Source organism: Fopius arisanus, unplaced genomic scaffold, assembly GCF_000806365.1.
Source record: "Fopius arisanus strain USDA-PBARC FA_bdor unplaced genomic scaffold, ASM80636v1 scaffold00001, whole genome shotgun sequence".
Lineage (NCBI taxonomy): Eukaryota > Metazoa > Arthropoda > Insecta > Hymenoptera > Braconidae > Fopius > Fopius arisanus.
Window position 1 is genome coordinate 3,047,619 of NW_011887740.1, and position 25,974 is coordinate 3,073,592.

At 39.9% G+C, this 25,974-nt stretch overlaps 5 protein-coding genes across 13 annotated transcripts in view; 3 read left to right on the top strand and 2 right to left on the bottom strand.

Moving 5' to 3' along the window:
* Positions 1 to 885: 885 nt before the first annotated feature.
* Positions 886 to 7,513, bottom strand: Gen (XPG-like endonuclease). Of its 2 annotated transcripts, XM_011298663.1 has the most exons (3): positions 7,284 to 7,513; positions 5,367 to 7,013; positions 886 to 1,359 (listed from the first exon to the last, which is right to left on the bottom strand). In XM_011298663.1, the coding sequence occupies exons 1-2, from the start codon at positions 7,442 to 7,444 to the stop codon at positions 5,372 to 5,374; spliced, it is 1,803 nt and encodes a 600-aa protein (XP_011296965.1). In that variant the 5' UTR covers positions 7,445 to 7,513; the 3' UTR covers positions 886 to 1,359; positions 5,367 to 5,371. The 2 variants fall into 2 exon arrangements, with proteins under 2 accessions (XP_011296965.1, XP_011296957.1); XM_011298655.1 differs by lacking the exon at positions 886 to 1,359 and having other exon boundaries at positions 5,348 to 7,013.
* Positions 1,353 to 3,175, top strand: LOC105262851 (uncharacterized). Of its 2 annotated transcripts, XM_011298685.1 has the most exons (6): positions 1,353 to 1,467; positions 1,547 to 1,592; positions 1,877 to 2,115; positions 2,194 to 2,268; positions 2,340 to 2,592; positions 3,036 to 3,175. In XM_011298685.1, exons 2-6 carry the CDS (start codon positions 1,565 to 1,567, stop codon positions 3,149 to 3,151), a joined length of 711 nt encoding a protein of 236 aa, XP_011296987.1. In that variant the 5' UTR covers positions 1,353 to 1,467; positions 1,547 to 1,564; the 3' UTR covers positions 3,152 to 3,175. The 2 variants fall into 2 exon arrangements, with proteins under 2 accessions (XP_011296987.1, XP_011296978.1); XM_011298676.1 differs by having other exon boundaries at positions 1,353 to 1,592.
* Positions 7,514 to 7,585: 72 nt separating the features above from the next.
* Positions 7,586 to 18,705, top strand: PAPLA1 (Phosphatidic Acid Phospholipase A1). 3 transcript variants are annotated; one of them, XM_011298782.1, is made up of 7 exons: positions 7,586 to 7,944; positions 14,141 to 14,530; positions 14,613 to 16,108; positions 16,482 to 16,659; positions 16,847 to 17,677; positions 17,791 to 18,139; positions 18,223 to 18,705. In XM_011298782.1, the coding sequence occupies exons 1-7, from the start codon at positions 7,800 to 7,802 to the stop codon at positions 18,503 to 18,505; spliced, it is 3,672 nt and encodes a 1,223-aa protein (XP_011297084.1). In that variant the 5' UTR covers positions 7,586 to 7,799; the 3' UTR covers positions 18,506 to 18,705. The 3 variants fall into 3 exon arrangements, with proteins under 3 accessions (XP_011297084.1, XP_011297093.1, XP_011297101.1); XM_011298791.1 differs by having other exon boundaries at positions 16,509 to 16,659; XM_011298799.1 differs by lacking the exon at positions 7,586 to 7,944 and adding an exon at positions 11,076 to 11,100.
* LOC105262920 (uncharacterized) lies at positions 8,047 to 25,153 on the bottom strand. Of its 2 annotated transcripts, XM_011298823.1 has the most exons (12): positions 25,066 to 25,153; positions 24,848 to 24,936; positions 13,015 to 13,321; positions 12,803 to 12,909; positions 12,006 to 12,145; positions 11,789 to 11,915; positions 10,828 to 11,043; positions 9,500 to 9,896; positions 9,142 to 9,307; positions 8,943 to 9,069; positions 8,702 to 8,875; positions 8,047 to 8,336 (listed from the first exon to the last, which is right to left on the bottom strand). In XM_011298823.1, the coding sequence occupies exons 3-12, from the start codon at positions 13,215 to 13,217 to the stop codon at positions 8,143 to 8,145; spliced, it is 1,851 nt and encodes a 616-aa protein (XP_011297125.1). In that variant the 5' UTR covers positions 13,218 to 13,321; positions 24,848 to 24,936; positions 25,066 to 25,153; the 3' UTR covers positions 8,047 to 8,142. The 2 variants fall into 2 exon arrangements, with proteins under 2 accessions (XP_011297125.1, XP_011297114.1); XM_011298812.1 differs by having other exon boundaries at positions 24,848 to 25,123.
* The window catches only part of LOC105262860 (nucleolysin TIAR), a 268,436-nt gene continuing 262,855 nt past the window's right edge, over positions 20,394 to 25,974 (top strand). For 3 of the 4 annotated variants that reach the window (XM_011298708.1, XM_011298699.1, XM_011298716.1), the window contains exons 1-2: positions 20,397 to 20,433; positions 20,518 to 20,614. In XM_011298708.1, coding sequence (XP_011297010.1) covers positions 20,405 to 20,433; positions 20,518 to 20,614 — 126 coding nt within the window. In that variant the 5' untranslated portion in view covers positions 20,397 to 20,404. Of the gene's footprint in view, positions 20,434 to 20,517; positions 20,615 to 25,974 lie in introns of all 4 variants that reach the window. The other variant, XM_011298744.1, reaches the window with a different exon arrangement.

Below are 25,974 nucleotides of genomic sequence, written 5' to 3' on the forward strand. Positions count from 1 at the left end.
GTGTATAGATTCTTTGATTCATTCAAAAAAATCGTAGATTTTCTTATCACCAGACCCAATATCTCGTGACATTCATCGTCCAAATTTTTCCGATGTCCATTAATAATCCAAAATGACTGTGCAATAACGTATGGCCATGAAATGAAACGATTTACATGGAAATGGATTGACTTAGGAAGAAGGGGTGATAGAAAGCCCTAAATCATCTCATAATCTCCTCTCACTAAGAATTATTGCACGTTTGATCAATAATTCCTCTTCAAAATAAAAAAATTCCCAAGTGCAACTTGAATCCCACACTGTTAGGGATATTCTCTCTAAATTTCCAGTGAAAATTGAAGCTCATCACTAATCTACATTGAATTTCGATATCTGTTTATTGAAGAGTTATGAATGCCTTGAAAATGATTAAAAAATGGTAAAAATTCAGGCAGACATTCTCTCTGCCCAATAAATTTCGAAATTCAGTGAGTGCTCCTAAAAAATTATTGATTCATTTGAGTTTTAAAGATGATTAAAAAACCCGTAAAAAACTTGTGCAAGATTTGAAGGAATTCCTGACAGTGCGAAGTCCTTGAAAATTTGGCTGATGAATTTCTAGTAGGAAAGAGTCAACCCTGCCCGAAGCTAATCGACCCATCGAGATAGAAACCATAAACCGAAAAGAATGTAAAATACTGCACCCATGAAACCCAAAAGAAAACAGACTGGAGTAACAAGGCCTTGCGGCGATTTTTACATGTAAATGAATAAAAAAAGATATACTTTGTTTCACTATCTAAACCATGTTTTTCCATGAATCGATATCCTCGAATGCCCCAGCGCAGTCCCGTCGACGGAGAAAATAGTGCGAGCAAAACAAGCATACCCCGAAGGATCGATGAGACTCCTGCAGCATTATCAACACGAAGTACCCCCGACACATGTACATACGCATGCAATTACCCACCCCACCTCCCAATTCCCGGATTAATTGGGCCCGCAATGACCAGTGACAACTCAATCCACTAGCAAAAAACAATAATCAAAGTTGGCAAATAACGAAATGCCTTGAAATCGATGGAATAATGTAACTAACAGCATATCTCTGGCAGTTGCGCAGTCGAATGTGTGGGTCTGACGACGAGGAGACAATTCCACCCCTCAAGTTGCACCCCCTTTCCGGTACGAGGGTAGAACGTCGAATGTGTGTGCAGTAACCTCCACAACTCGGGGGATGACAGACCACTGGGGGTGGACGGGTGAAAAACACTGGATGAAGTTGATTTAAATCTCGCGAAAAGCCTCGCGAGTGCGAGGATCAACCCCGATGGGTGCACCAGGACTCTCGATAACCAGAGCAGTCTCATCACTGTGACACTGGGGAACAAGCGACATAATTATCGATAATTTAAAACCTGAGGTTTTATTTATTTTGGGCGGTGAATGTCTAATTATGATACACGTGTCGACTGAAAACGCCCAGAGGTACGATCGTGTCAAGCGCAAGGGCGTTGCATTTTTGTCGGGTATATTTAGGAGTAAGAAATTTGTTTTTGGGATGAAGATCGACGAGGAGGACGAGATGGATAGACCAAGGGTGGAGGCTCCTGGTAAATATGAAATTGTTGGATCCATTTATACGGATTCGCACAAGTGAATGAAATCTACACCGAGGAAAAGCATTATTTCTCCCACGTAAATACACTCGTGACAAGTTTATTTCGCCTCGAAAATCGCGACATGAAAATGGAAAAATCATAACATAATAGTTAATGAGTGAATAATTATCTTCAACAAATTGATTTTGCACTAGTTAAATTAATTGGGAGAAATAATAAATAGTCTGAGGTATCGTGCGTGTTGAGAATTTATCGAGGGAATTTCATTATTGCAGCTATTGTCTCAACAAATTGTCGTCGCAATGTCGGTGTTCAAGGGGATAATGAGAATTCAGTATCAAGTAGAATTCCATCTAGTCTGAGTGTGGCAGCTGTCGATGTAGTGGTAGCACCAGCGGTATGTCAGCCCTCACCTTCCCATTCAATTCTCACCCTAACACCAGGCAGAACACGTAACATAGATCAGGATATGGAGGCGTTGCGTTTGAGTCGCCAGGACAATCCATTCTTGCAGGCACGAAAGAGTCATTTATTATTCTAATGGGTTGATTAATTGACTGATTTATTGGATTATGTTTGATTGGTGGTGCAGGTTTTAGCTAGTCGTGAGAGTTTGGTGGAGTCAATTGAGGAGTCAGAGTCGGACGATGCTATTTTAATGTCTCAGGTGAGTTTAATTGATTTGATCGATTGCTATTGAAATTTGAATTTGAATTTTATTTAATTGGGATGATTAAGGAACTGGGGGATACCGATCCACTGACCCTGGCCCAAGTGCACGAGCACCTTGTGCGCAGCCCACCACCCGCCTCATGGCCTCACACGCCAGCCTTTCCATTCAATAATACTACCCCCATCGCTTCCGGGAATAACACGGATCTCATTGCACGCTACAAGTACAACAGCATTCCCTCGAACAGCGGCTGCTGCAGGGATCGAGCCACGGATACCAGTGAACTCTCCAAGAGTGAGCCATCCACCGATTCCAGAGGTGACTATTATCTATTGATTATTTTATCACCAGGGAGTGAACGGGGGTGAATGTATCTGGGGGAGAATTCAAGGTGATAAAATACAAGTCGATTTTTCCGGAATTTTTTGAGAAACGAAATAATTAGGAACTATCCGTAAGGGCAGATTAGGATCAATTTTCAAAGTCACGAGTTGTTGAATGAATTTCTATATTATTGATGAATTTTATAGTGGGGATATCGCGTGATGTACTCGACAGGAAAGCACGAGTAAATGAGAAAAGATAAAACTGAAAAAGTAATGGTTTGCATATTATATTGAAAAATCAATTATAGAACAAGTTCAGCTGCATTTTGGTCACTTAACTAATGAAAAACTACCAACGAACATCGACTTGTATAATTTTCCCTCGTTGAAATAAGTATTGATCGGTTGGTAATTGACATGTTTGTAAAATTTCAGATCGCCACACGCATTCGTTTTCCCTCTTGAATCCGACGCCGATTCGAACTCTTTCGGAAGTCCGGCGATTGCACAGATCCGCCGACGATAATGTCCAACTGATGTCGTCGGAATAGTCAATAAAAAGCTGTTTTATAAATTCACTGAACGAATGAAAGGGGTATAATGATATTAATGCTATTCACGCGGGCGCCTTCAGGCGACTCTGGACTTTTCAGGATTGATTTACATCGCCTATCGATCTGTCCAATCGAGAATAGAGAATACGACCGTGACTTTTTTAGATCTCACTTTGCAATATGTATGTAGGACACAGCTGCTATTGAAACTATCTTATTATATGAGAACTCGACACTCCCAATAATAAGGGAGTCAACCCAAGGAATCACGAAAAAATTTAATAGGAAAATCCCAGCGAATTTTCTAGGGCATTCTATTGGATTTCCATTGAATTTTCTTTTGGTTTTGCAGGATTCTCCTCATGCAGAGAGAGGTTGATAAAAAAACATCTTGAAAAATTTTACTGGACGAAGAGTAATTATCGAACGATAATTTACGTTCATTACAATAATTTTTTATGAAATTCAGAGTTCAATGAAAATTCGATATACTTAACCAGCAAATTCGCAATGTTTTTCGACTAAATCTTTTCATATGTCACATTAAAAAATGGATGTTATATTTGTAAAAACAATATAAATTGATCGAGGAGAAATAATGAGTGAAAAGTGGTGATCTTGCACATTGCGTGAATTAAAGTTCAATGTTTGTATGATTTTATTGAAATCATAGCCATCTGGAAATACACTAGATTCCCGTTATAGTCGCGTACATGGGGCTGTAGGGGAAGCGAATTCGGAAAATTCGACTGTATGCAATTACCCCTACAATGCGCTCGCTGCGATCGTAAACTCAATTTTTTTAATAACAAATTTGCATACGAGAGAAATTTATTTTTCGGCTCTATTTTGCCCAGAATTCAATTCCTCATCGGATGAAACAATGGATTGTTTACATCTTGTAGTCCGGAAGTAGTAGAATGGGTGAATCGAAAGATACGCGAAACCAGAAATTAAGGAGAGATGGGACTATAACGGGATTCTACTGCACACGTAATTGTAATAGAAGAATTCTGAACAAACGATTTGAATACTCAAGTGGCACCATTAGCAGGGTTTATACAGATGAATTAGCAATGTAGTTGTTAAGCGATTAATTGACGTAATATTAAAAGAGTTTTTAAAAGATCATTATTGCCCAGTTGACTTGGCCTTTGAGAATTGACAACTAGTTACATTAAGTATAAATGATGGTTTATGTATATACGTTGATGAATAATTTCAAAATTTCATTTAATATTCGAAGGACAAGGGGAAGAACACGAAATCAAATGGAGAACGTCGATAATTTTTGAAGAGGGGATATTAATTTGTTTACATGTATATGGAAATGTACACTATGTTGATATTAGTTGGTGATATTTGAACGAGTTTACTACACATAGGGCCTACGTTATCGCAATGATCATCTCGAGGTCTTCAGCGAGTCGCACAAGAAAAAAGAACAAACAAATTAAGTTAGATGAATAAAATGTTGAACACTCAAAATTGTTATTCCAGAGGCACTAAACCGTAGGCCTTATTCAACCTCGTTGCAGCACTGTATTAAATATTGATCTTTTTGTTTTATATTCAATAAACTATATTTGTGTTCTCAAAATACTGAATGCATTCATTCAGCGATTTCGAGATTATGTGTGCTTTTAGGAGCGTAACGAGATACGGATCCAGTAATTTCCTATTTTTCAACAGATGCATCTACCCTTGACCTTCAGGCGCTCGTCGAGAGACCTAAATAAGATCGTCGACTGACGAAATGTTGACTATTTCCGCACATTTCAGATAGAGTGGACCCAGGTACATTTTTTAAGTCGAGGGAAATCGATGAGGAAGATATTTGTCATAGAAAAATTACGAGTTCACTCGCACTTTGTCCCGCCTAATAATTATATGTTTATATGATTTTATTAAAACCATAATAATTTAAAAAGTCAGAGCGACACGTAACTGTGACAGAGACATGAACATAAAGAGACATAAACGAATAGAATCTGGAAAGTTAGTATCAGGATTTATACAGATGTATTGCGAGTTTAGTTGTGAATTATTAATACGAGCTTTTAAAAAAATCGTTTGCCCAATTGGTTAGGCTTTTGAGAATTTAAAAAGAAACTTGAGAAACTATATTTGTGTTCTGATTTTACGATGAAATGTACGTAAACTTTTGTGAAAACATCATCAGGTACGCAATAAATAATTTGTTAGTTCTCACCAGAGTTACACCCTGGCCTTCAGTCGCTCGCCGAGAGGGATATAAACGAAATCATCGTCAGACGAAATATCGAGTACTTCTGGTTGTCTGATAATGGGACTAGGGACTCGAGGCTTTTCCTCTGGAACACAATCCAGTGCTGATCGATGTGGTGGTACGGGCATTAATGTAGGAAGATTTGTGCTGGTTTGACTGCAAGTTCTTTGTATAATCATGGACATCTCAGCACAGTCAGCATCCACATCACTGGCAAAATCTTCTGAATTCAATTGATCAAAAATTCGTGGGAGAGTCCCAGCGAGCTTTGAGACGGTGTTATGTACTACATCCTCTCGTTGATCTTGATAACGAGATGACTGTGATTTACCGATGTCCTGGGATTCAAGACTTTTTAATTTTTTTGAAACCACAGACTTTCTCTGTTGGAAGTAAGCATCGATTCTCTTGCAGGACGAATCTGGCTTCTTAGCTCTGGTTTTCTTCTGTTTGGGAGGCTCTTCAATTTTGTCCGGTTCCTTCGCCAATTTTTTTGCCTTCTTTGGCTTCTTCTTAGCGGCCTGGAGATCTTCAAACGCCTGGACCAGCTGAGGATACGATTGCATAACGTGATCCTGGCGTTCTATTGTGAGGAATGGCTTGGTATCCTCGAGGGGTTGGTCGATCTCAGAAAGTATATAGGAGTAGAGACTGTCCCCTGGGACTGTCCACTCAATTTCGAAACAGAGGACTGTCTGTGGAGTTCTCTTCTTTTTGATTTCCTTGGGGATAAGGACTTCCGGATCGTTTGGTCGTAGTTCTTGAGGAATACTCTGGAAGTTGATGACTTGCCATCTTGTGACTAGTGGGAGGACCTTCTCGAAGGTTGCGGGCGTTTCCCAACGCAAATGCTCTGCCAAATATTCTACCAGTCCGGCTCCGTTGGGGCGCTGCCAATTATCAATTTTGGTTGGTATCGAACCTTTTCGTATCAGGAACTCATCGATCACTTGTTGATCTGGGAATTCATCTACTAGAAGACACTTAGATTTCACCGCTTGTTCCTGTTTTGTCGGTGCTGCACTCGTGTCATATCTCCAGCTCTTCATTCGTCTCAAAATCTGTGAGTCCTCGAATTGGCTGAAGAACTTTAATGCAGTCGTCTTGCCAATGCCATTGACTCCAGGCGTGTAGTCACACCCACAGAGCAGTGCGAGTGCAATCAGCTTGTTTCGTCCTAGTTTGTATATTTTTTCTATTTTATCAATTGTGTATTCCTCAGCAGTACCTCCAACGCTAGCCTGTCCAGCCAGAGAATATTTCCTGTATATCGTTTTGGCCCCATATAAGAAACAATCGCCGTCCTGCGTGATGCAGCCGTCTACGAGCCCATCCTGATTCAGATAAGCACACATAGCCTCCGCCTCTCCATGCGCCTTCACACACTTCAATCCCATCAATTCCAACATTTTCTCACAGCTCTTAAGTACTTTGGTCAGTCCTTGCCGATTGCACTTCAATTTTTTTCCCTCAACATCTCTGTTCTTCCCATCTCTGATATTCAGTCTCTCTGCAATGACTTTCATCTTCAATTCTGGGGGTTTTCCTTCTAGTACAAACACTGGAATTGTTCCCTGCATGAGGAGGGCTTTTGTCCGGAAGAATAAATTCCTAAAAATATAAAAATCGAGTGAAAAAATCATTTCAGAGATCCTAGTTAGAAAAATTGCTTATATGACGAAATTTTAGATGAATTATTCTAGACCAATATTAAGAGTCCCCAACGAGAGGTAAAGATCCTTTTATCAAACTCAACATTTTTTATATTATCTCGGGGTATATTATTGCATCCTAGAAATAATTTTAAAGTGCTAGAGCAATAAACAGAACCCCAAGTGAGCGATCAAAACAAAAACATAACCTTAAGAATTGTTGACTGACCTTAGATGCATGTTTACTTGTACGTCATTAGCAGAGCCCAAGCACTGGCTGTCGACTGCCCATCCAGCCAAGTCAATAGCAATAGTCTTGTCCCTCAGTTTGTCGAGGGAAACTGTTTCACAGGAGGACCCGATGATGTTCCACAGGTTTTGAACCCCCATGACGTACTCTTGCTGTCAATCCAACGATATACAAGTGCCGGAAAATTTATGCATGGCCGATAAATTTAACTGATGGCGGTGCAGCGTCAGCGGCCCACGCATGCGCCAGAGCGCCACGCATGCGCCAGTCCGACACCTCCAGCTGACGATATGGTGAAAATATCTCTGTGTTGAGTTCACGTGTTTATGGTGCCTACGTGGAGGATAAGACAGGTTCAAGAATTCACTCTGGTTTTGACAAGTCAAATTGTGCATTCAAATCGATTCGGTATAACGCATTATTAGTGAGAGATTGATCAATCCGGTGACTGTGCTGCGTTATGCTGTTGGTGTTGGACTCATTTTCGCAAACAATATGGGTGATCAATCGCGTAAAATGAAAAATCCTCTCCTGACTGCCGCTGGTCAAGGATTCTCCTTCGATGATTTTGGAGGGAGCAATTTGCTGATGCCTGTCACTCCAGCTGTTGTCAACGAGCCGCCTCGTCAAGAGATTCATGGTACGATTAGCTTTCTTGGGGAAATTTTTTAGGTTGGGCGGGGCGGCAGTGATAACACTCACAATTTCTTTCGAATATATTTTTCATTTTATTTTTTTCGGTTTCGAAAATTAATGCATAGAAAATAAATTAATATACGGTATAGTTGAGTTCATTTATTTATCATGCTGCTAGAGTAAATGTGAATGTTGAATTCGTTCAGAAATTGGTTCCTTCCGCCCTGCTGCTCGGGCCCCCTCTGGATCCATATCGTTGGGAGTAAGAAATGTCCGCACTTCTGCGTTTACGTATACAATGAATACATAGTAAGATGAGGAGTATGATGATAAGGAGTAGGAACAGACTGCCGAGGACGATAGCTACTATTTCGCCGGTTGACAAATTATCCCAGGCTGAAATAGTGAAAATTGTGTAATTTTCAATTTCCAAAGGATTTAAAGAATTCCTGATGAGATAACAAATTCACGAGAATTTGGCAGTAAATATTCTTTGGTACTCCAAAAAATCGGAACTTTATGTGAATTCTCAAAGAAATTGAAGCTGAAAGAATACGTAACTTCAAAAAACGTTAAAGCACTTGATTGTATTTGAAATTGCAATTTATTCGCCATTGAATTATCGGTCTCATTTTTTGAAGGGGAATGGGCGAAATGGATGGTTGTTAAAAATTCGGATTTATTCCTCAAAGAAAATTTCCTTATGTAATTCTCTCCGGGCCGAGGCGTAAAGTTTCTTTAAGAGAAATGAAAATCATTACCAGTGACGTCAATGGTCCGAGAGTGAGTGTTTCCCACAACATCTGTTGCTGTCACCTCCACCTTTGTGTAGCAACACGTGGACGTGTAGAGGAAATGTACAGCATTTTTAGTGCCAGCTATGAACTCTCGCTTTGAATGAACTCCATTCGGTTGAGACGCCACTCTCTTCAACCCTGAAATTTTGTACTATTGTATCAGAAAAATCCGAAAAAAAAATACAGAGATAAAACCCCGGTTTACCTGAATTATCATCGGTCACGGTAATGTCAACACTCCAAAAGTTATTTTCGCATCGCTCTAGGCGCAATCTTCCGGCGCAATTATTGCTAAATTCGTAATCAATCGTTGGTTTTGTGCTGTCAGATATCTAGAGGGGACAGATCGTAAAATGCTTATCAGTAATTTTGTGTATCGATAGGTGATAAGAATTATTACTCACCGAATTCGATGACCTCTGGAGATACATGTAGGCGGATTTCTGAACAGGATCAAGGTTTTCGCTTCGCTTTACATGCAGAGTTACAGTATTTACGATATTTTCGTCCACCAATGGCACTTCCACGTGTACGCCTACTTTAATGGTTTGGTCTGGTTGAATCCACCATCTATTGAAAGGGGAAGATTTAATTTTTAAATCAAGACAAATGTCTTCAGACAATCTTTCTCTTTCTTTTTCTCACGACTGACACAACGATTCATTATTTGCAGGGAAAATTCTTGAATTCTAAGAACTTTCGTTATAATTGTTTTTCCTTCCAAGTTAGATTTGGATATCAATGGTGACACCATTTGCTCACCTTCTGGGTTCGATGCCCCTGATCTGAAACTGAGTGCTGCTCGGATGGAATTCATGTATAAGTGCAAAAGCCTGATTATTAGTAACAGTGAAAATGATCGTATGAATAGTTCCTGGTTTGACAAGGAGCTTCGTCTCCGGGGACAGATCCACTGGAACACTCTTTCCTCTTGTTATTAATCCACTTGATCGTGATAAGTCTCGAAGCTCAGCGTCTGCATTCTCCTCAATTTGAAACTTGGACAACTCGTCGAGTGGCTCTTGAAAAACAACAGCCTTAGGGTAATTTCTGTTCCCTTCTAGGTCCGAGGATTCACTCGGAAATCTCAATGATGCTTGACGAGACTCTGGTGTCTCCATGTCCTCGAGAAAAATCACGATTCCGTCGTTCTCGATATCTACGGAGAAATACTTATCAACTGTATTCAGAACAATACCCCGAATATTCTTCTCAATCTTAAAGAAAAAAATTCTGGTCATCAAATCTCTAAATAATATTCTCATCGCTTTCACAGAGAACGACTCGTCCTGTTCATAAAATCCAATTGAAATCACTTGAAAGTATCTATTCTTTCAATATTCGTGAAACCTTCAGAGAAAAACCAGTTTTTTCGCTAAAACCGTTATTCCTCATGATTTCTCCCGATAAATCAATTTCAATTAACCAAAGCAAAATTGAATAAACAAGAATCAGATCAACACAAAGCGATACGAGCATTCGTCATAGCGAGATATAATTCTAATGACGACAATTGTCTGTTGACTCTTTTCCAGATGACGCTCATGGTCACGTAAAAAAGACAAGTCTTTCAAATTCAGAACGAAATAACCGTCTAAAACTCAATAAAACAATTTCTGTGTCAAGGAGATTATCCCCATTAATAGAACCTTCCTGAATCTTTGTTTACTAGAAACGTAGAGATCCTTGAGAATAATTTTCAGTGACATAAAGAGAGTGAACCGAGACCGGTATCAGTCATCATTGACGTTAGATTTACACACTACGGTCAAAGAGCAATCTGAGGATGAAAAATAGAGAAACACGAACATAGTTGCATAATCATTCGCAAAATGAAGCAGGCTGTGAGCCAATGTTTCTCCTCATTGTCAGTGGAATGTTGTCGGCTGCCTGGTGAACTTCTAACGCACATCTAATCGCGAGTTTCTGTCAGTTTACCCTAGATACTCGAAACCATGACATCCGTGTTCATTTCTCGGAATTTCCACTAAAGATATGAAGGAAAAACCCGCTGAGGAAGACTTTCACGTGAGTCACGTGTGGGAGTGCTCCGAATCGAAAAAAAGAGAGAGTTTCGGGGGACCACCTACCTCTGTTGAGTTTATCATCGTCTTGAAGGGCAGCAAGTGGCTCTGGAGTATCCAGTGGAACAACTTGCCAAGCAGTGAGACTGTACGTTGAATTTTCCCTCCCTCTGAGCTTCAAAAGCCAGCCACCTGGTGGAGGGTTGTTCGCAATGAGATTCACCCCATTTCCATCAGCACGCACCAGTGACAGTCCAAGGGGCTCCATCCCGTTTCTCCTCCCTGTTTTTCATTTATTTGTCATTATTTATCCTGGCGAGTCAAAATTCATGTACAAAAGTGCGTACGACCAGTTTCTTACGGTTATCAATCATCTAAGAAACAATTGCCCTTTGTTGGGTCAATGGGAGAATAATTGAGGGAGCTATTCTTCCAGGATGTGCCAGATGGAGATGCTATTGCATGTTTATATGCATGACACGTAACCTTTCATTATGATACTCATTCGTTTTTTGTCACGATCAATTCTGCAGTCTAGTGATAAACCGATGCCAATTGACGTACATATTCGCTGAGTTTGTCGGGGATATCTCCGAAACTCACGGAGATATCAAAATTTTTTAAATAATCTTTTTTGTAGATCTCAATGAGCTTCGAAAAAAAGGTTATGATAAATATTTTACTATCTGTCTTGGATTCCGAGATAAAAACTGGCGAATTGTCAAAATTAACTCAATCTCGTCTACCACTTCGTTAGTGAATCGGTCGTGACGTGCATGTACTCGATTTTTAAATGATAAATTATTGTGTTTTTAGAAGCTGAGGCTTGCGAGGTGAGTGTTTGTATCAATTGCTCAGGGAAATTATTGTGTTACTGAGATATGATTATTGCATGTGTTGTTGCGTTCGTGGAAGGTTTATTTTTGAGCGGTCGATGCTGCACTGATTGTGCGCACAGTTTTAAATAACCACGTGGTCGTCATTGCAGGTGGCCTTCATTTTTCTATCTGATGTTAAATATTCTTACCCGCAGGTATCTCCAGGAATATCCACGTGACGTTTCCCTCGATTCTCAATTGCAAATGATCTGCATCGAGATGCACATTGAATTTGTTAGAGGTGAATCCCGTTAGGTGGGTCTTCCTCAGGATTTCCTGTGTCGAAAAGACATATCTTAGAATCTCGTCTACTTAATTAATTATTTAGAGCAGTATTATTAATTAGTGTTGATTAAAAATGTGCACCAATTTATCGGCATTTTCTCGGTCTACTCCGTTTATGGAATTTTTACAGCCAATAGATAGTTGAATTTCACACTTTTCTCTCGATATCTCTGGTCCATTCGAATTCTTCAGTTCTTGATTATCCAGGGATAATGCGTTTTCTGAAATAGTTTCAAGACATTTTATAGAGATTCCATTGAGAACTGGGCTCTCAACATATTTATTGAACGGCAACTTCCTGCGCCAAGAATTTATGGTGTTTATCATTTTCACCATTAAATGACAATCACCATCCAATTGTATCCTTTTTCGTCCGATAAAAATTTTTGTTTCTTTAAAATATTCCTCGGACTCCAACAAACAAAGGTTTTATTCGTTTAACCGCCCGTTTTATGATCTATTTAATGAATCATAAAAACAAAACAAAAAAAAGAAAAATTCATAAAGCAATGCAAAAGCAATAAAACGAAAAAAAATAGTTCAATTTTTTCGTCATCTAGCCAACGGATCGTAAAACGGATTCCCAGCTTTGTTCTTTGCAATGTAACGAATATTTTGGAAATAGAAAAAGTCATTCGGCGGAAAATTCACGCACATGGTCGATTTAATAGGTAAAAATAAACAATGTGGTTTTTCAATTACACCGAAATATGAATGAAATCATAAAAATTATCAGTAAAGCGATAGTAAAATGATAATGACTAATTTATTTAACTTAGAGCACGTTCAATCGATCAATTCGATTGACAATTATATTCGTAATGACTAATTTACTCAACTGCAAATACCGATCATGATAATTAGTACACTTCACTCACTATTGAATTCCGGAAGATTGTCGCTGATATGCCAGATGAAATTGATCCTCTTCCTGTGCAAATTCGGTGGCACTTTGTCATTGCTATCTTCTCCCTCAATGCAATACCTGTATCAAACCGTCGAGCCATTATTAATGAGCCACAAATGAGCCCCAGGCTCCCGATAAATACTGTTAAAAAATCGAATAATTTTCATGTCCAAAAAATACGACCTGGAGCACTCATCCTTCTTAGTGAAAATTTTATTTATCGCCTGACTCGTTCGATTAATAACAATCCACTGGGTATCATCGATTCCCGCCTCATTAGGCACTTTGAACTGCAATGCATTATCAACCACTTTAACACTCCCATACGTTCCATCACCCCTGGTGCTAATAACGCACACAGCAGCCATCAAAAAAATTCTCTCCATAATTCCACAGACTGTCAAATAACCGATTCCTCTTGAATTTTAACCAATACTGAGTAATACCCTGGGCAGGGCACTAGTATTTATAACAGCCTGCTTCCGGTTCACTAAGAAAAGAAAAAGAGTGCTACGAATACAGTGACGTATTGCACAATTGTAACATCATATTATTGACACTTTGACATGATAGTGTAATGGGTGTGTATATCCTCATCGCACGTGGAAAGTAAATCTCGGTAAAACGAGTATCAGTCATTTCAAAATACCCATTCTCATTATCTCTCTCACCTCACGCATATCCTGTCAAACATTTACCCATCAGTCCGCAGACTCATCGCCTTTTCTTTAGATCATAAAAGCGTCGGGCATGACTAAAATTCCAAAAATTCTTAAACATTAGAAGAGGAAAGAATCACTAAGCCAGTGGTCGGTGTAAATTGAAAATTTCAACTATTGCATGTAAATGATTTTGCAATTACTGAATGATTTTATTATGTATAATAATCTGTAATAATTCAGATGACGATAGCAGATAATTCTGTTCTCGCTTTTTAATTTAATCATAACATAATGATTCATTGCGATTTACTATCAGTAGACAAATTTGGTATTGTTGCTAACAAATCAGCAATTTGCTTTCGGGGAAATTTTCTATCTTTAATTATTATTCCACGGATTTTTTCCTCTTTTTAGCTTATAAAAAAATGGAGTTTTAAGTGGTTATTATTTTATGGTTAAATGAATAGGGTCTATTGAAGTTCCCATTCATAATAAAAATCATAAAATTGGATAGATTTTTTATGAGAAAACAATTATTATAATCACATCCCCATATGCTGGCGCAAAAAATCAGACCCATAATTTTCAGTAGATCAACTTAAATTTATACGCAAAAAAAAAATCAAACCCGTTTTTTTTTGCCGTAGATACTCACCACGAAGTTGAGCTGGTAAGTTCAACCCCAGCAATTCTCCAGCCCTCGATAGTCGAGCACAATATCCACCCCCCCATAACCGAAATTCCATTAACCCCCCGTGAATCGAAAGAACCGTCAGTCGATTCCCAGAGATCTTACTTCACGTCGATCCTCTCATCGCTGCCAAGCCTCTCTCTCACCTCGTTGACGGGACAACAGGGCACAACACCCAGTGCACCCTCCAACGATTCAATAGAGGACAGGCTGTCTGCAAATAACCCATCATACTTCCAACCGCAGGAGTATCATCAACCGGAGAATCCCAACGATCAATCTCGTCCACCGTCACTCCAGCAGCCACCCCATCCCCCAACCCCCTCGTGTCCACCCACCGCTTTGGGTAAGTCAATTAAATTTTCGCGTTCATACCCCACTTAATTTACCCAACCGCGGAGTAATTTCCCATAACACTTGGCTTGCAGGCACAGTATCGTATCGTCTTGGCAACCAGCGACGCCTGAAATACGCCCCCCCACCGGATTTGACATCAAGCACAGTAAAAACTTTTACACCACCCCCCCTCGCTGTTCAAAGTACTCCAACTCAAGCACAACAATCAGACTTCTTCAATCCGAGCTTCGCTGCTCCACGGGCTGATGATAATCACGGATTTCCACTAGTTCCATTACTACCTAATAATCCATCGATATCAGCGATATCTGGACCCCAAGAAATCCCGACGGGTGGTGCATTGAGGGATCCTGTCACCCCCCACAACACCCCAGCCAACTACTTCGCAGCGGCTGTATTTGAGCCGAATTATCATCCCCATCAGCAGCAATCAATAAACGATTTGTCTGAGTTTCCCCCGATAACTGGTACATCGAGAGAAGCTCGTAATGATCCGACACCGAGTGCACCGAATGATGCACCGAGGCCAGAATCAGTCCCTGAAGATCTAGCAGATATAGATCTCCAGAGAACCTCACCACCAGGTGCTTTTCAGCCACGAGAGGCCACAAGGGTCAGCCGCCTCGAGGGCCAATCACCAATCAAACCATTGATCGGGGATTTTCCACCGGTGGAGTCGGCAAATCACCTGTTCACGAGTAATTTCCCTCATGTGAACAGTGAGCCAAGTCTCAGTAAATTTTTTGATGCGAATAACGGTGGTGCGAGGCATGTAAAACCGAGCCAATCAGCTCAACCTCTTTCACAGTTATCGTTTTACAATCCCGTTGAATTTGAATTGAATTCTAGTGTTGATAATTTACCTCGTCAATGTGAAACTACCACGCAAAGCGCAATTAGCGGTGGATTCATTTCAGCAACGACTAATAGTGGCAACTGGTCGTCGCCTCGGGCAACTTCAATCACAAGTGAAATGCCCGAACCAACGGGCACAGCAACACTTAATCCGATACAAACATCGATAAATCCATCGATCGTACGTAGTCAGCAGACTGATACTATTCCACCGAGTCTTCACAGTTTGGCAGCTGGGAGTGATAAAAAAATGGTGTACAGGCCAGTTTATCATCACTGGTTTTATCGGAAAAATGTTGAGAATAAAGTGTTATGGAATCCGTTTTCGATGCAGGATAGTTTGAGTCTGGAGGGGGTGCATAATTCCAGTGATATCACACCGGAGACAATGGTTGCCACTGATGGGGGTCGTTATGACGTTGAGATACTCAAGCGACAGAGGGTGCCTGTTTACTGGACTGGAGAACCCGTTGAGGTCAGAAGGGCCTCGTGGTTTTACAAGGGCCCTGGTGAGTCAAGGTATATTCCCTATGAGGAGGGGACTGCCGCCAGGCTCGAGGAGGAGTACAAACAGGCGTGCACCAATGACCACTGGAACAGGAAGGTCGAGCTCAATAATGGAGAGTACGTTGTTTTTCACAGTGCTACCATACAGATTCATTACCTTCCGACCAGCTCACCTGAGCTTGTCGCCTCTTGGGGCAACAGTGCTGTAAGTCAATCATATTTTTTATCGTTCATTTGCTCGGGAGGACTGGGGTCTTGCCGTGGAATTGGATTGAAAACCTTTTGGAAAACGCTTTTTTTTTGGCTATTGCACGCATTTTATGATTGCCAATGTCCAAGTATTTTTGTTGTTTCACCTATTCTTTTATAGCTGTTATCAGGTCAGCCATGAAAAAAAATTAATGAGAATGGGCCTTCTGGTCAATATTTAATATCACGGAGTTTGTGAATAATTTATTAATTTAATCCGACGTCATTGCAAGAATTAATCCTTGGAACTCCAAACAATTTATTCTTTTTATTTTTTTTGCCTATGAAATTTCTAATTAACGTGTGTTCCATGAATCTTGTTCAATCAGGATTCAGAGAGTACTACGTATTTGCAGGGCACATCGACTCGGCCTAAGGTAGTTAAACGTGGGGTAGATGAATTTCACATCGAGGAGGGCGAACCTGAGAAAATCGACCACCTTCTGTTCCTCGTCCACGGAATCGGTAGTGTCTGCGATCTAAAATTCCGAAGTGTCGAGGAAGTAGGTGAGATCTCAAAAAAAAAAACATTTTTTGTCACAAAAACATTTTTTCCCGAGGGTTGTCTATCACAATAACCCAACTCAAAATATTACCTACAAAAATCACAACAAAAAATATTACTTCGAAATATTAAATGAACAAGGAAAAAAACAATAAATTCTCATATTATTAATCGGTTTTTATTCGCCAGTTGACGAGTTTCGAAGCATTTCCCTTCAGCTCATCCAATCGCACTACCGTACAACGAGTACTCATGGGATTGTAAATAGGATTGAAGTACTACCAATATCGTGGCACGCAACATTGCACTCGGAGGACACTGGGATCGATAAGAAATTGAAGGCTATAACACTGGAGAGTATACCGAAATTACGACACTTCACTAATGACACTCTGCTAGACATCCTGTTCTACACGAGTCCAGTTTTCTGTCAAACAATAATGCAGACTGTTGGTAACGAGATGAATAGAGTGAACGCACTTTTCAGGGAGAGAAATCCGAATTTTACTGGGGATATTTATCTCGGGGGTCACTCACTGGGCAGTTTGATTCTTTTCGACCTCCTATGCCATCAGAAGGCACCAGTGGACGAGACTAAACCTGACGCTGATGACGTCATCAAGGAAGAGGATGAAAACACAGACGAGGAGAGAGACAGCTCCATCAACTCATCCCTGAAACCCATGCCCAAGCCAATGCTCAAACGTCGCCTGAGCAGGAAAATAAGTTACGTTATGGGGGCAGCAGGCACTGGCCAGCCATTCATCGTTTATCCACACCTGAATTTCTCACCCAAGGCATTCTTCGCCCTCGGCAGTCCAATTGGAATGTTTGTCACTGTTCGTGGCATCGATAAGCTCGGGGAGAACTTCAAGCTCCCCACTTGTCCTGCTTTCTTCAATATTTTTCATCCGTTCGACCCAGTTGCCTACAGGATGGAGGCACTCATCAATCCTGAGGCGTACAAATTCAGACCGATGCTGATTCCTCATCACAAAGGGAGAAAACGAATGCATTTAGGTCGGTGAAATTTTTTCTTATGTTTCAATAAAAATTAGAATAATAATAGGCCTCTGTTAGTTTGATAGTAAATTGTGAGTAATATTGCTAACAGTTTGGAATTTTAATTTCAGAATTGAAGGAAACTATGGCGAGAGTGGGGGCTGATTTGAAGCAGAAGCTTCTGGACTCAGTGAAAAGCACCTGGAATTCAGTTTACCAATTGGCAATGTTCCATCGCCAGGACAATCACGCACTTGAGCAAGAGATCGATAAAGTGGTCGAGGAGCAGCTGCAAAAGTCGAGTAATAGTAACCATAATATTGATCATGAGCAGGATGACGATAGGGAGAATGAGAGAGGGGTGAATTTGAAAGTTGGACAGCTCAATGGTGGCAGACGTATCGATTACGTCCTCCAGGAAGCACCTTTCGAGTACATAAACGAGTACATTTTCGCCTTGACCGCCCATGTGTGCTACTGGTGAGAGAATTTGTGGTTTTTCAAACAATGGGTAGTATGAATTTATGAAACGTGGAATAATAGAGAGTTTTATTTGTCTTCAGGGAATCGGAGGATACGATGCTACTGATATTGAAGGAGATGTATGGGGCCAATGGGATACAGACAGACGCACAATTACCCCAACAAACGATGACCATTGAACGTCCTGCTGCTGATTCCCCGAGTTTCTTCAGTCCTGGACCTTCGGGAGGAGTATCAACTCCGGATGCCTTCGGGTTACCGAGTACAACCATGGGAGCCCCAATGGGGGTCGATCCCACTGCACCCATGAGTCACAGACCTGTCGGACCACCTCCCACTTCTGGATTCGTACGGAAATCCTAATGTGATATTAATATTATTTCTCAAGACAACGAATCAAATTGTGAAGCTAATGCGAACGATCATATCGTTCTGAAGTCAAGTGGTGGAATGTATCGATAAGAAATTATATTTTTGTGCAATCGTGGGAAATATCGAGAGATCTTTTTTGTAGTTAATTAAATTTTTCAATAAAAATGTGGCGCAAGCCACAATATCAATTTCCTCTGCATTTAGCGCGTAACGGATCGAATGCTCTCCGAGAGAGAAACCGAGATAAATATCGCTTCGTCCTTGTCCCTCACGAAATTTCGGGACAATTCTAGCACCTTCGATTAATAAAGTCATATAAAGCCGCACGCTCCCCACCAAATGGATCAGATGAGATCCGATCAGTTTAATCCGTGACATTCATACACAACAAGTCTAATTTCTTCACCAGATGTAAACATCTCGCCAATAAATACACAGTCTTTATTTCAATACACCTGCCACAAATACCTGCCACAATCTGGTGAACAGGGGAAAATCGTTTTTCACATTCTACCATTCCATTATTGAATTCAAAATTGATGAAACAAAAAAATCAATCCGATTGGTAATTCTTCTGGAATAGTTGATTCAAGTTAACATTGGCTAAAGTAGAGAATTTCCGAGACTAAAGAGGTCTCAGACGAAGTGAAATGACAGTATATTATGTAAAGTATAATCGGATTATTATAAGCGAAAGAAATATGAAAAAGGTATCATTTATTTTAGCATCACTTGTAGTGGGACATTACGTGTCCCCTGGGCTCGTGTCGAACGGCATTGGCTTATCGGTGGGGTGGACAGGGGGGTGGAAGGGATTGTTTAGTTAGCCAGGGGTGGTGGGCAAAGAGGGTAGGACAGAAAGGAGGAAAAAAATGTACCCATGCACCATGAGCCCCAGGGTTATATCACGAAACGCTAATTAATTGCAGTGCAAGCCCACCACCCACTGGTGCCTCGTGGGGGCATTTGCATTTTGCGTGCAGTGCCTCGTAAAACTACCGAGCCTGTCAGCCACGGTGAATTTCCAAGATGATTTATGGCCTTCTGAAAAGTATAACTTTTTTGCTTCACCTGTTTCACATCCCTTTCCTCAATACTTTTTGAACTGCGGGACCGTCACGATGCCCCGCCCCATCCGAGGGTATTGTATACTATTGCCGCATTATGCTTGACTTATTCCACTTTTGCCGTCCATTAATCGGCTTCAATGTAAGAGGAAATCGAAGGATCAAATCAGTTATGAAGGGGTGAAGAGCAGCTGCAATTAAGCTGCCAAATGATTTTTTTATACAATTATATTGTTGTTCATTCACGTGTTTGCTGACTCACAGTCTCTTTGAGAATAATCTGAAGAATGCAAATGAGAAATGAAGAGGTTTTCAGAATATTTTTTAATGGTTTTTACTTCGTTCCTTCTTGATAAAAATCACGCGGAGACTAAATGGTCTGAGTTAATTTCATTTCGTTTCTACGTTGTGTATAGAAAATTGTAAAAGTCACTTGGAAATAATGCAATATCATCCTGTGGGAAAGTCCCACTAGGTTTCCTTCATTAATTTTTCTTGCTATTTAATGAGAACTAGTGGGTGGAGGTTGTGACAGAAATAACGTGTGGCACATTGAAGGACTAAAAAAAAAAGTATTATTTTCTAAGATTCATGGAGCACTCATGTTGTCCTCAATGCTGAAGAAACACTGAAGAAATTTCCATTGAGGCGTTACGACGCATTCCTCTCCCACATCACTCACGCCTTTTGGCTAGCGCTGTAGGAAAGGTGTTTTTAAATAAAATAACTATTTATGTAATAGCCAATACGTATGCTGACGAGATGCACCTGGTAAATGCATGCAAGCACTAGTGCCTCGTGTGATTGCAGTGTCGCCAGCATCATGGCCGAGCCAATTCCTCCGAAAACACTGTGAGTATGATAAATAAAGAACTTGCACAATTAACCATGAAACTGGTGAATGAGAATCCAACAAAAGTAATAAACGCGATGCAGGTACATAGGTAATCTCGATGTATCTGTCAGCGAGGATTTGCTGTGTGCCCTCTTCTCCCAGTTTGGCAGTGTGAGGGGTTGCAAAATCATACGAGAGGTAAAAATAATGAATCGTAGGGTAGAATGACGATCAACGAAACGCCCGAATCATTCAGCGATAACATTTTCAATAGAAAATACAGATGAAATAGTGACTGAAATGTCAATAAATTTTCAACAGTGTAATGACAGATGTTCGAAATTCGGTCAATCTCTCGGTGTTTACGATCAGGTACTCGAACGCTCAACAGCTGTATATTTTTCGGGTGCTAATTAATTAGACGTGTACCTGTTCATGACGCATCACAAGTTAGTGCCTCAGGCTTTGTATTATCGTGTATATCTGTACATAGGCCGGGGCTATATAAAATGAGATGGTAGAGGTGATCGTAACCGTCAGGCGGGGAGAGGGCTAGAGGTGGCTCGTTAAATCCCAGGCTGCGACGGGATAGCGTAGAAACGCTTGCACCCTTTTACCGAGGAACCCTTGGACTCGTTCTGCCATTAAAGTCGTTATTCCAGCGTATAGTGGGAATTGCTGGAGAGGGCACTCGGATGATGCTGGTGTATCCTCAGTGTCTCGTCTCAGTTATCTCTCTTCGTCACTTGCTCAGTCTACCCTCGTCGTTGTTTCCCTTTAAAACGACTGACATGCGTTTATATCCTGACGTATCGTATCGTTTCTCCAGTTAATGCGTCAATATTTTATGTATTTCGCATAAGCAGCCGTACGGCTCTTCCCGTACTGCCAGGTATTTGTCTTTATTATCCATAAAAGGTCATGGCACTACCGACTGCCTGTGCACCAGCAGTACATACTCTGCATTTGCTTTAGGAAAAACATGATAGAATTTTACGGTTCTGGCGATTTTCCATCAGCTACTCCCTTATTTTTTCAACTGTTATAAGATTTTTCTCTTTGGACAGATGCACTCAGAGGAAAATACATTTCTCCACTGAAAATGTACGGGATATCAAGTTGATTTAGATAATCGCTAAGTTTTCCAGGTATATCTCGGCAGCTGAGGGAGGTAAGTAAATTTTCGTTAAGATCTTTTTTATAGCTCGCAGTTCGTCTGATAAAAGAGATTTTAACACAAATTTCGTCATCTTCCTTAGATTCTGAGATATTTCTCGAAAATTTTACTAGGGAACCTTTTACCTCTTCGTTGCTGATTTCTTGGGTGATATTCGTCCTTGCTATTAACTTTTATTCAAAGATTCAGGTAATGCGAAATTTTTTTAATAAGACTCTATATTTTTATGAATAATTCATTTCGGTTTAATGGGTTTAATGATCATTATTTTGGCAATCATGTTTGGTTATTTTTCCTAATTAACACGAATTTTCGGCTAATAAATTCCCACTATTGAGCATTACAATGGAAAATGTAACCGAAAACTCGAGTGAAAAGTTGAAAAAGTCCACGTGAATGTAATTTCGAATCACTCAGAATTCGATTTTCATTACGAGACACAGAGATAGAGTTCCCCTTGATTATCTTATCGGGGCAACTATCACCGCTATTAATTCCTATCCATTCGCCGTACTTTCTTTCCTAATCTCGATTCCCCTTTGTCTGTCATCCTGGATTTGCAATGAACCTGGGTACAAGTGTCTGACACACATTTCCAGGTGATAGTCACGCACTTTTCCCCGAAAAAATTATTCCCGTGACCTCCACCGGCTACTCTCACCGCCTCAGAAATTCTTCAGCCACTCAAATCTGTTAACATTCGACGTTTTCCTTTCCGGTGTCTGCGTCGACCATATTATTTTCATATAATCACATTCCTCATATTTTCCTCAACCTTCCAAAGGGCATTATTCTAATTGAATTACCGTTTACTTTTCCGGACGAGTGCGAGAAGGGCCAGTGGAATAACATTGAATTATATTAAACAGAAATTTAGGAAGGCGGAAATAAACTTTCACCGGTGAGCGCACGCGGAGACGAACACGACGTTGGAATCTCCGTCCAGCCTCTGGACTGAGCAATCATTGCAATTTACCACGTAATCCCGTGTTTCCAGGAAATTTCTATGTTTCAGTTATTGTCACTTGAATTCGCCACTCAACAAATAAATTGTCAAGAAACCACACTTGAAATTTTAAATACCCACCAAGTCACACGAAATTCCTCGATAATTCTTCATTAACAATTTATTATATCTATAGTATTTAAATAAAATTATCAATTTTCAGGTCGAGGTGGAACCAAAAAACGGTGGGAGTAAAAAATAAAAATGTTGGGAATTTAAAGGTGAACTTGAGGCCAGTATTTTTTTTTTCGCAACATTGGTGGTATAAATCTAATCAGAGAAGTACATCTTCATTAAAAGTCCGCGGGTAATTCCATTTAGTTTTTAATGAACTGCGGTTACGTTGACAGATAAGTAACGTCAGGTATATGCCATGAGAAATTCGCTCTCGCGTACTCGGGATGAGCGCACTGCATCCGGTATGAGAATCGCAACGTCAATAACAGCGAATTGCGGAGTAATTTTTTATTATTGGTCCGCTCGTTTTACGAGACTTACGAAAAATATATTCTGAATAAGGATGTTAATTAACAGGATGCTGAAATTGCCATGGTAATCGCTGCACGCAATATCCTTCACCGAAAGATGGAATAATGCCCATTATTATCTTTTATTTCCGAAAATTTTTTATCGTGATTTCTCCCGTATTTATTACAATTTTTTTTACAAAAAGAGGAAAGAAATACGAAATTCACGTGATTTTTCCGGGGTTCTTCTAGAATTTGTTGCGGAATTTTTCACACGTACAGGATAACTGGAATTTTTAAATAACTGAAAATTCCGCAATATATAATGCCGCAGTATATAATGTTGCAAGTATTTTAGTGCCGGCGAATAATGGCAAGTTTTTATTGAGTATTCTCTATTCTACCGAATTAATTGACTTCTGGCGCGTCAATTATTATCTGCCTGGGTAGATTTGGACAGAAATACTCAAATCATTCGGATAATGGTGACACAGATTTCTGCCGATTTCGTGGAGATTATTTGGGCCAAGTTGGGCTGGTAGTCCGTGATCGTGCCAAAGCCTCCGGCAGTGTGTCAAAGCCTATAGATAGGTATGTTATGAGTGGGAAAGTGGTCCATCCACCTGGCAAATGGTGGACATTAGCGAGGGATAGGAATTATAATTTTAAATTCGGCTGGTGGAGATATCTATTGGAGAATTCTCGGTAATATGCTTGTTTTGATGGGAGAAAAGGACAGATTCATCAGTGAAATTTAATGATCTCACGTTCCTTCTGCGCGATGACACACTCTCCCTATCGACGAAACCGAACGAGTGGTATCTATAGTATTGAAAGAAAAAGATTAAACTCTACTATTAATCATCTTGGAATAGAATTTAATAGAAAAGTTAGAAATTCGAAATTTATGCAGAGGAATTCGATTTTTTCCGGATAAGTTGAATAATCCATTATAATAATTTGTTGTGCGTGAATTTATAATGATTGATATTTTTATTCTACTGGAGATCAAAGTCCATTTTGATTTTTTGGAACGCTGGGGGGTCATACGGAAATTTCAATGGTAAATACCTGAAATAGTCTAAAATTTTTGAACTCTTCGATTTACAGAGAATTTATTTTACTGAATACTACGAGAATTTTTCCACAGACTTCACGCGATTCGCGTAAGTTTCCTCATTTGGGTGAGTATCATTATTGGTCATGCGAGCACATGTCGCATTGCGGAAAGCAAATGTAGTCACCACTCCAATTGCATCTGGGAAAAATTTTTCATGATGTAAACTCCGGTGAAATTCTCTTATCCTGCATTTCCCTGATTTTCATTCTTGATTTACGTATCGGTTCGGAGAGCTATCCAAATGTTCGACCTGTCATTACAGCTGTGGATATATATAAAAAAAGTGGGACTAAACAATTATTTGGTAAAGCAATTTTTTGTCAGCCTGAAATTCCGGGGGTTTTCAACAGAATGTTTCAATAATTGTTAATTAAAATTTTGCAAGCGCTGATTCCATGATAAAAATTAAAATCGCACGTTTCGCGAAAGAATTAATATAAACCGGATAATATAAAAAAATTTCAATTGGATGGAATTATTAATTATCCCTGAATTGCCATCGAATTATTCCAACATAATAAATAATCCACTGCGGGAATAATATTTCGAATATTTCCACGGGATTCTCTCCTATTCCCAGGAAGCTCCTGTTATATTTTTTTCAATTTAGGACTGCCCATTCTTATTCCTTTTACGATACCATTAACAGTACACCATTTACCTTTAATCCGTCGTAAAATTTTCGTGGAAAAATGGTCATGAAGTGGAGAACGATCCCTCCTGTCTGCAATCAGAAAACGTTTTCTTGCCCTCGCAAAAGAGACGATGATGTGGAATTCCATTAGTTTGTTTAACCATTCAATCACTGAATCATTCTCTCCCCAATAAGCGAGAGGGAACAATTCTTCCTGAACACTGCACCCGAGGATATTCAATTACCATTTAATGATTGTCGACTCCATAAAAAATAACGCCTGCAGTTATTCCGTTAGCCATTGTCAACTGGTTACTACCGCGCATACCCTCGGTACCAGACATTGGAAAGTGCATCGAGCCGATGCGTAATTCCCGCATCGGAATGTGAGCAGTTGGATTTTGGGTGAAAGAGGCGTGAGATAGAGACAATCTCACCAAGTTCAACAGCCAAGGACGCTTTCACACACCAGTACACACCCTTTGACTCGTCATGCTTCAGAGACTCAAGATTCATGTCATAAAATACGTCATATAATCGCATATCATATAATACCGCTATACTGTTACAAGATTCCAGAGAAACACGGAAAAAATGTCTTTAATATCTTCAATTGGCCCAGTTTATATGAGAAAATATCTAAAACACAGGTTTTCTTAATGTTTTTTGTATATTTGATTTTTTACAAATTTTCACTGGTAGTTTCATCGATTCGCTGTTTAATGGAAATTAAATCCAATTAATGCTCAATTTCTCATTATGAATTTCAGGTGTAAATGAGCCATGAAATATGGGCGGGCAGCATTTTTATTATGTCAAACTGAAATATTTGAAAGTCGAAACTGAGACTTTCGAGGCTTCAACGTTGAGGATTCGAAAGTCTCAATTATAAACTTTTGGTATTTGAATTTCTGACTCAGCTTAAAATTGCATCCGAATTTTTGTTAGTTACTTGACTTTTACAGAATCGAAAATTGACTCCCAAGAGTTTTCTGAATGACTAACACTGAGGTACAAAATTCCCAATTGGAGACTCAAAAAAATGAGCGTAATTATAGTAGATTACTTAACGCGAAATAAAATTCAAGATGACTTGGAAAGTCGTGAGTTACATTTGAAATGCCTTCTAAATTCATACCATTGATAGCTCTGAC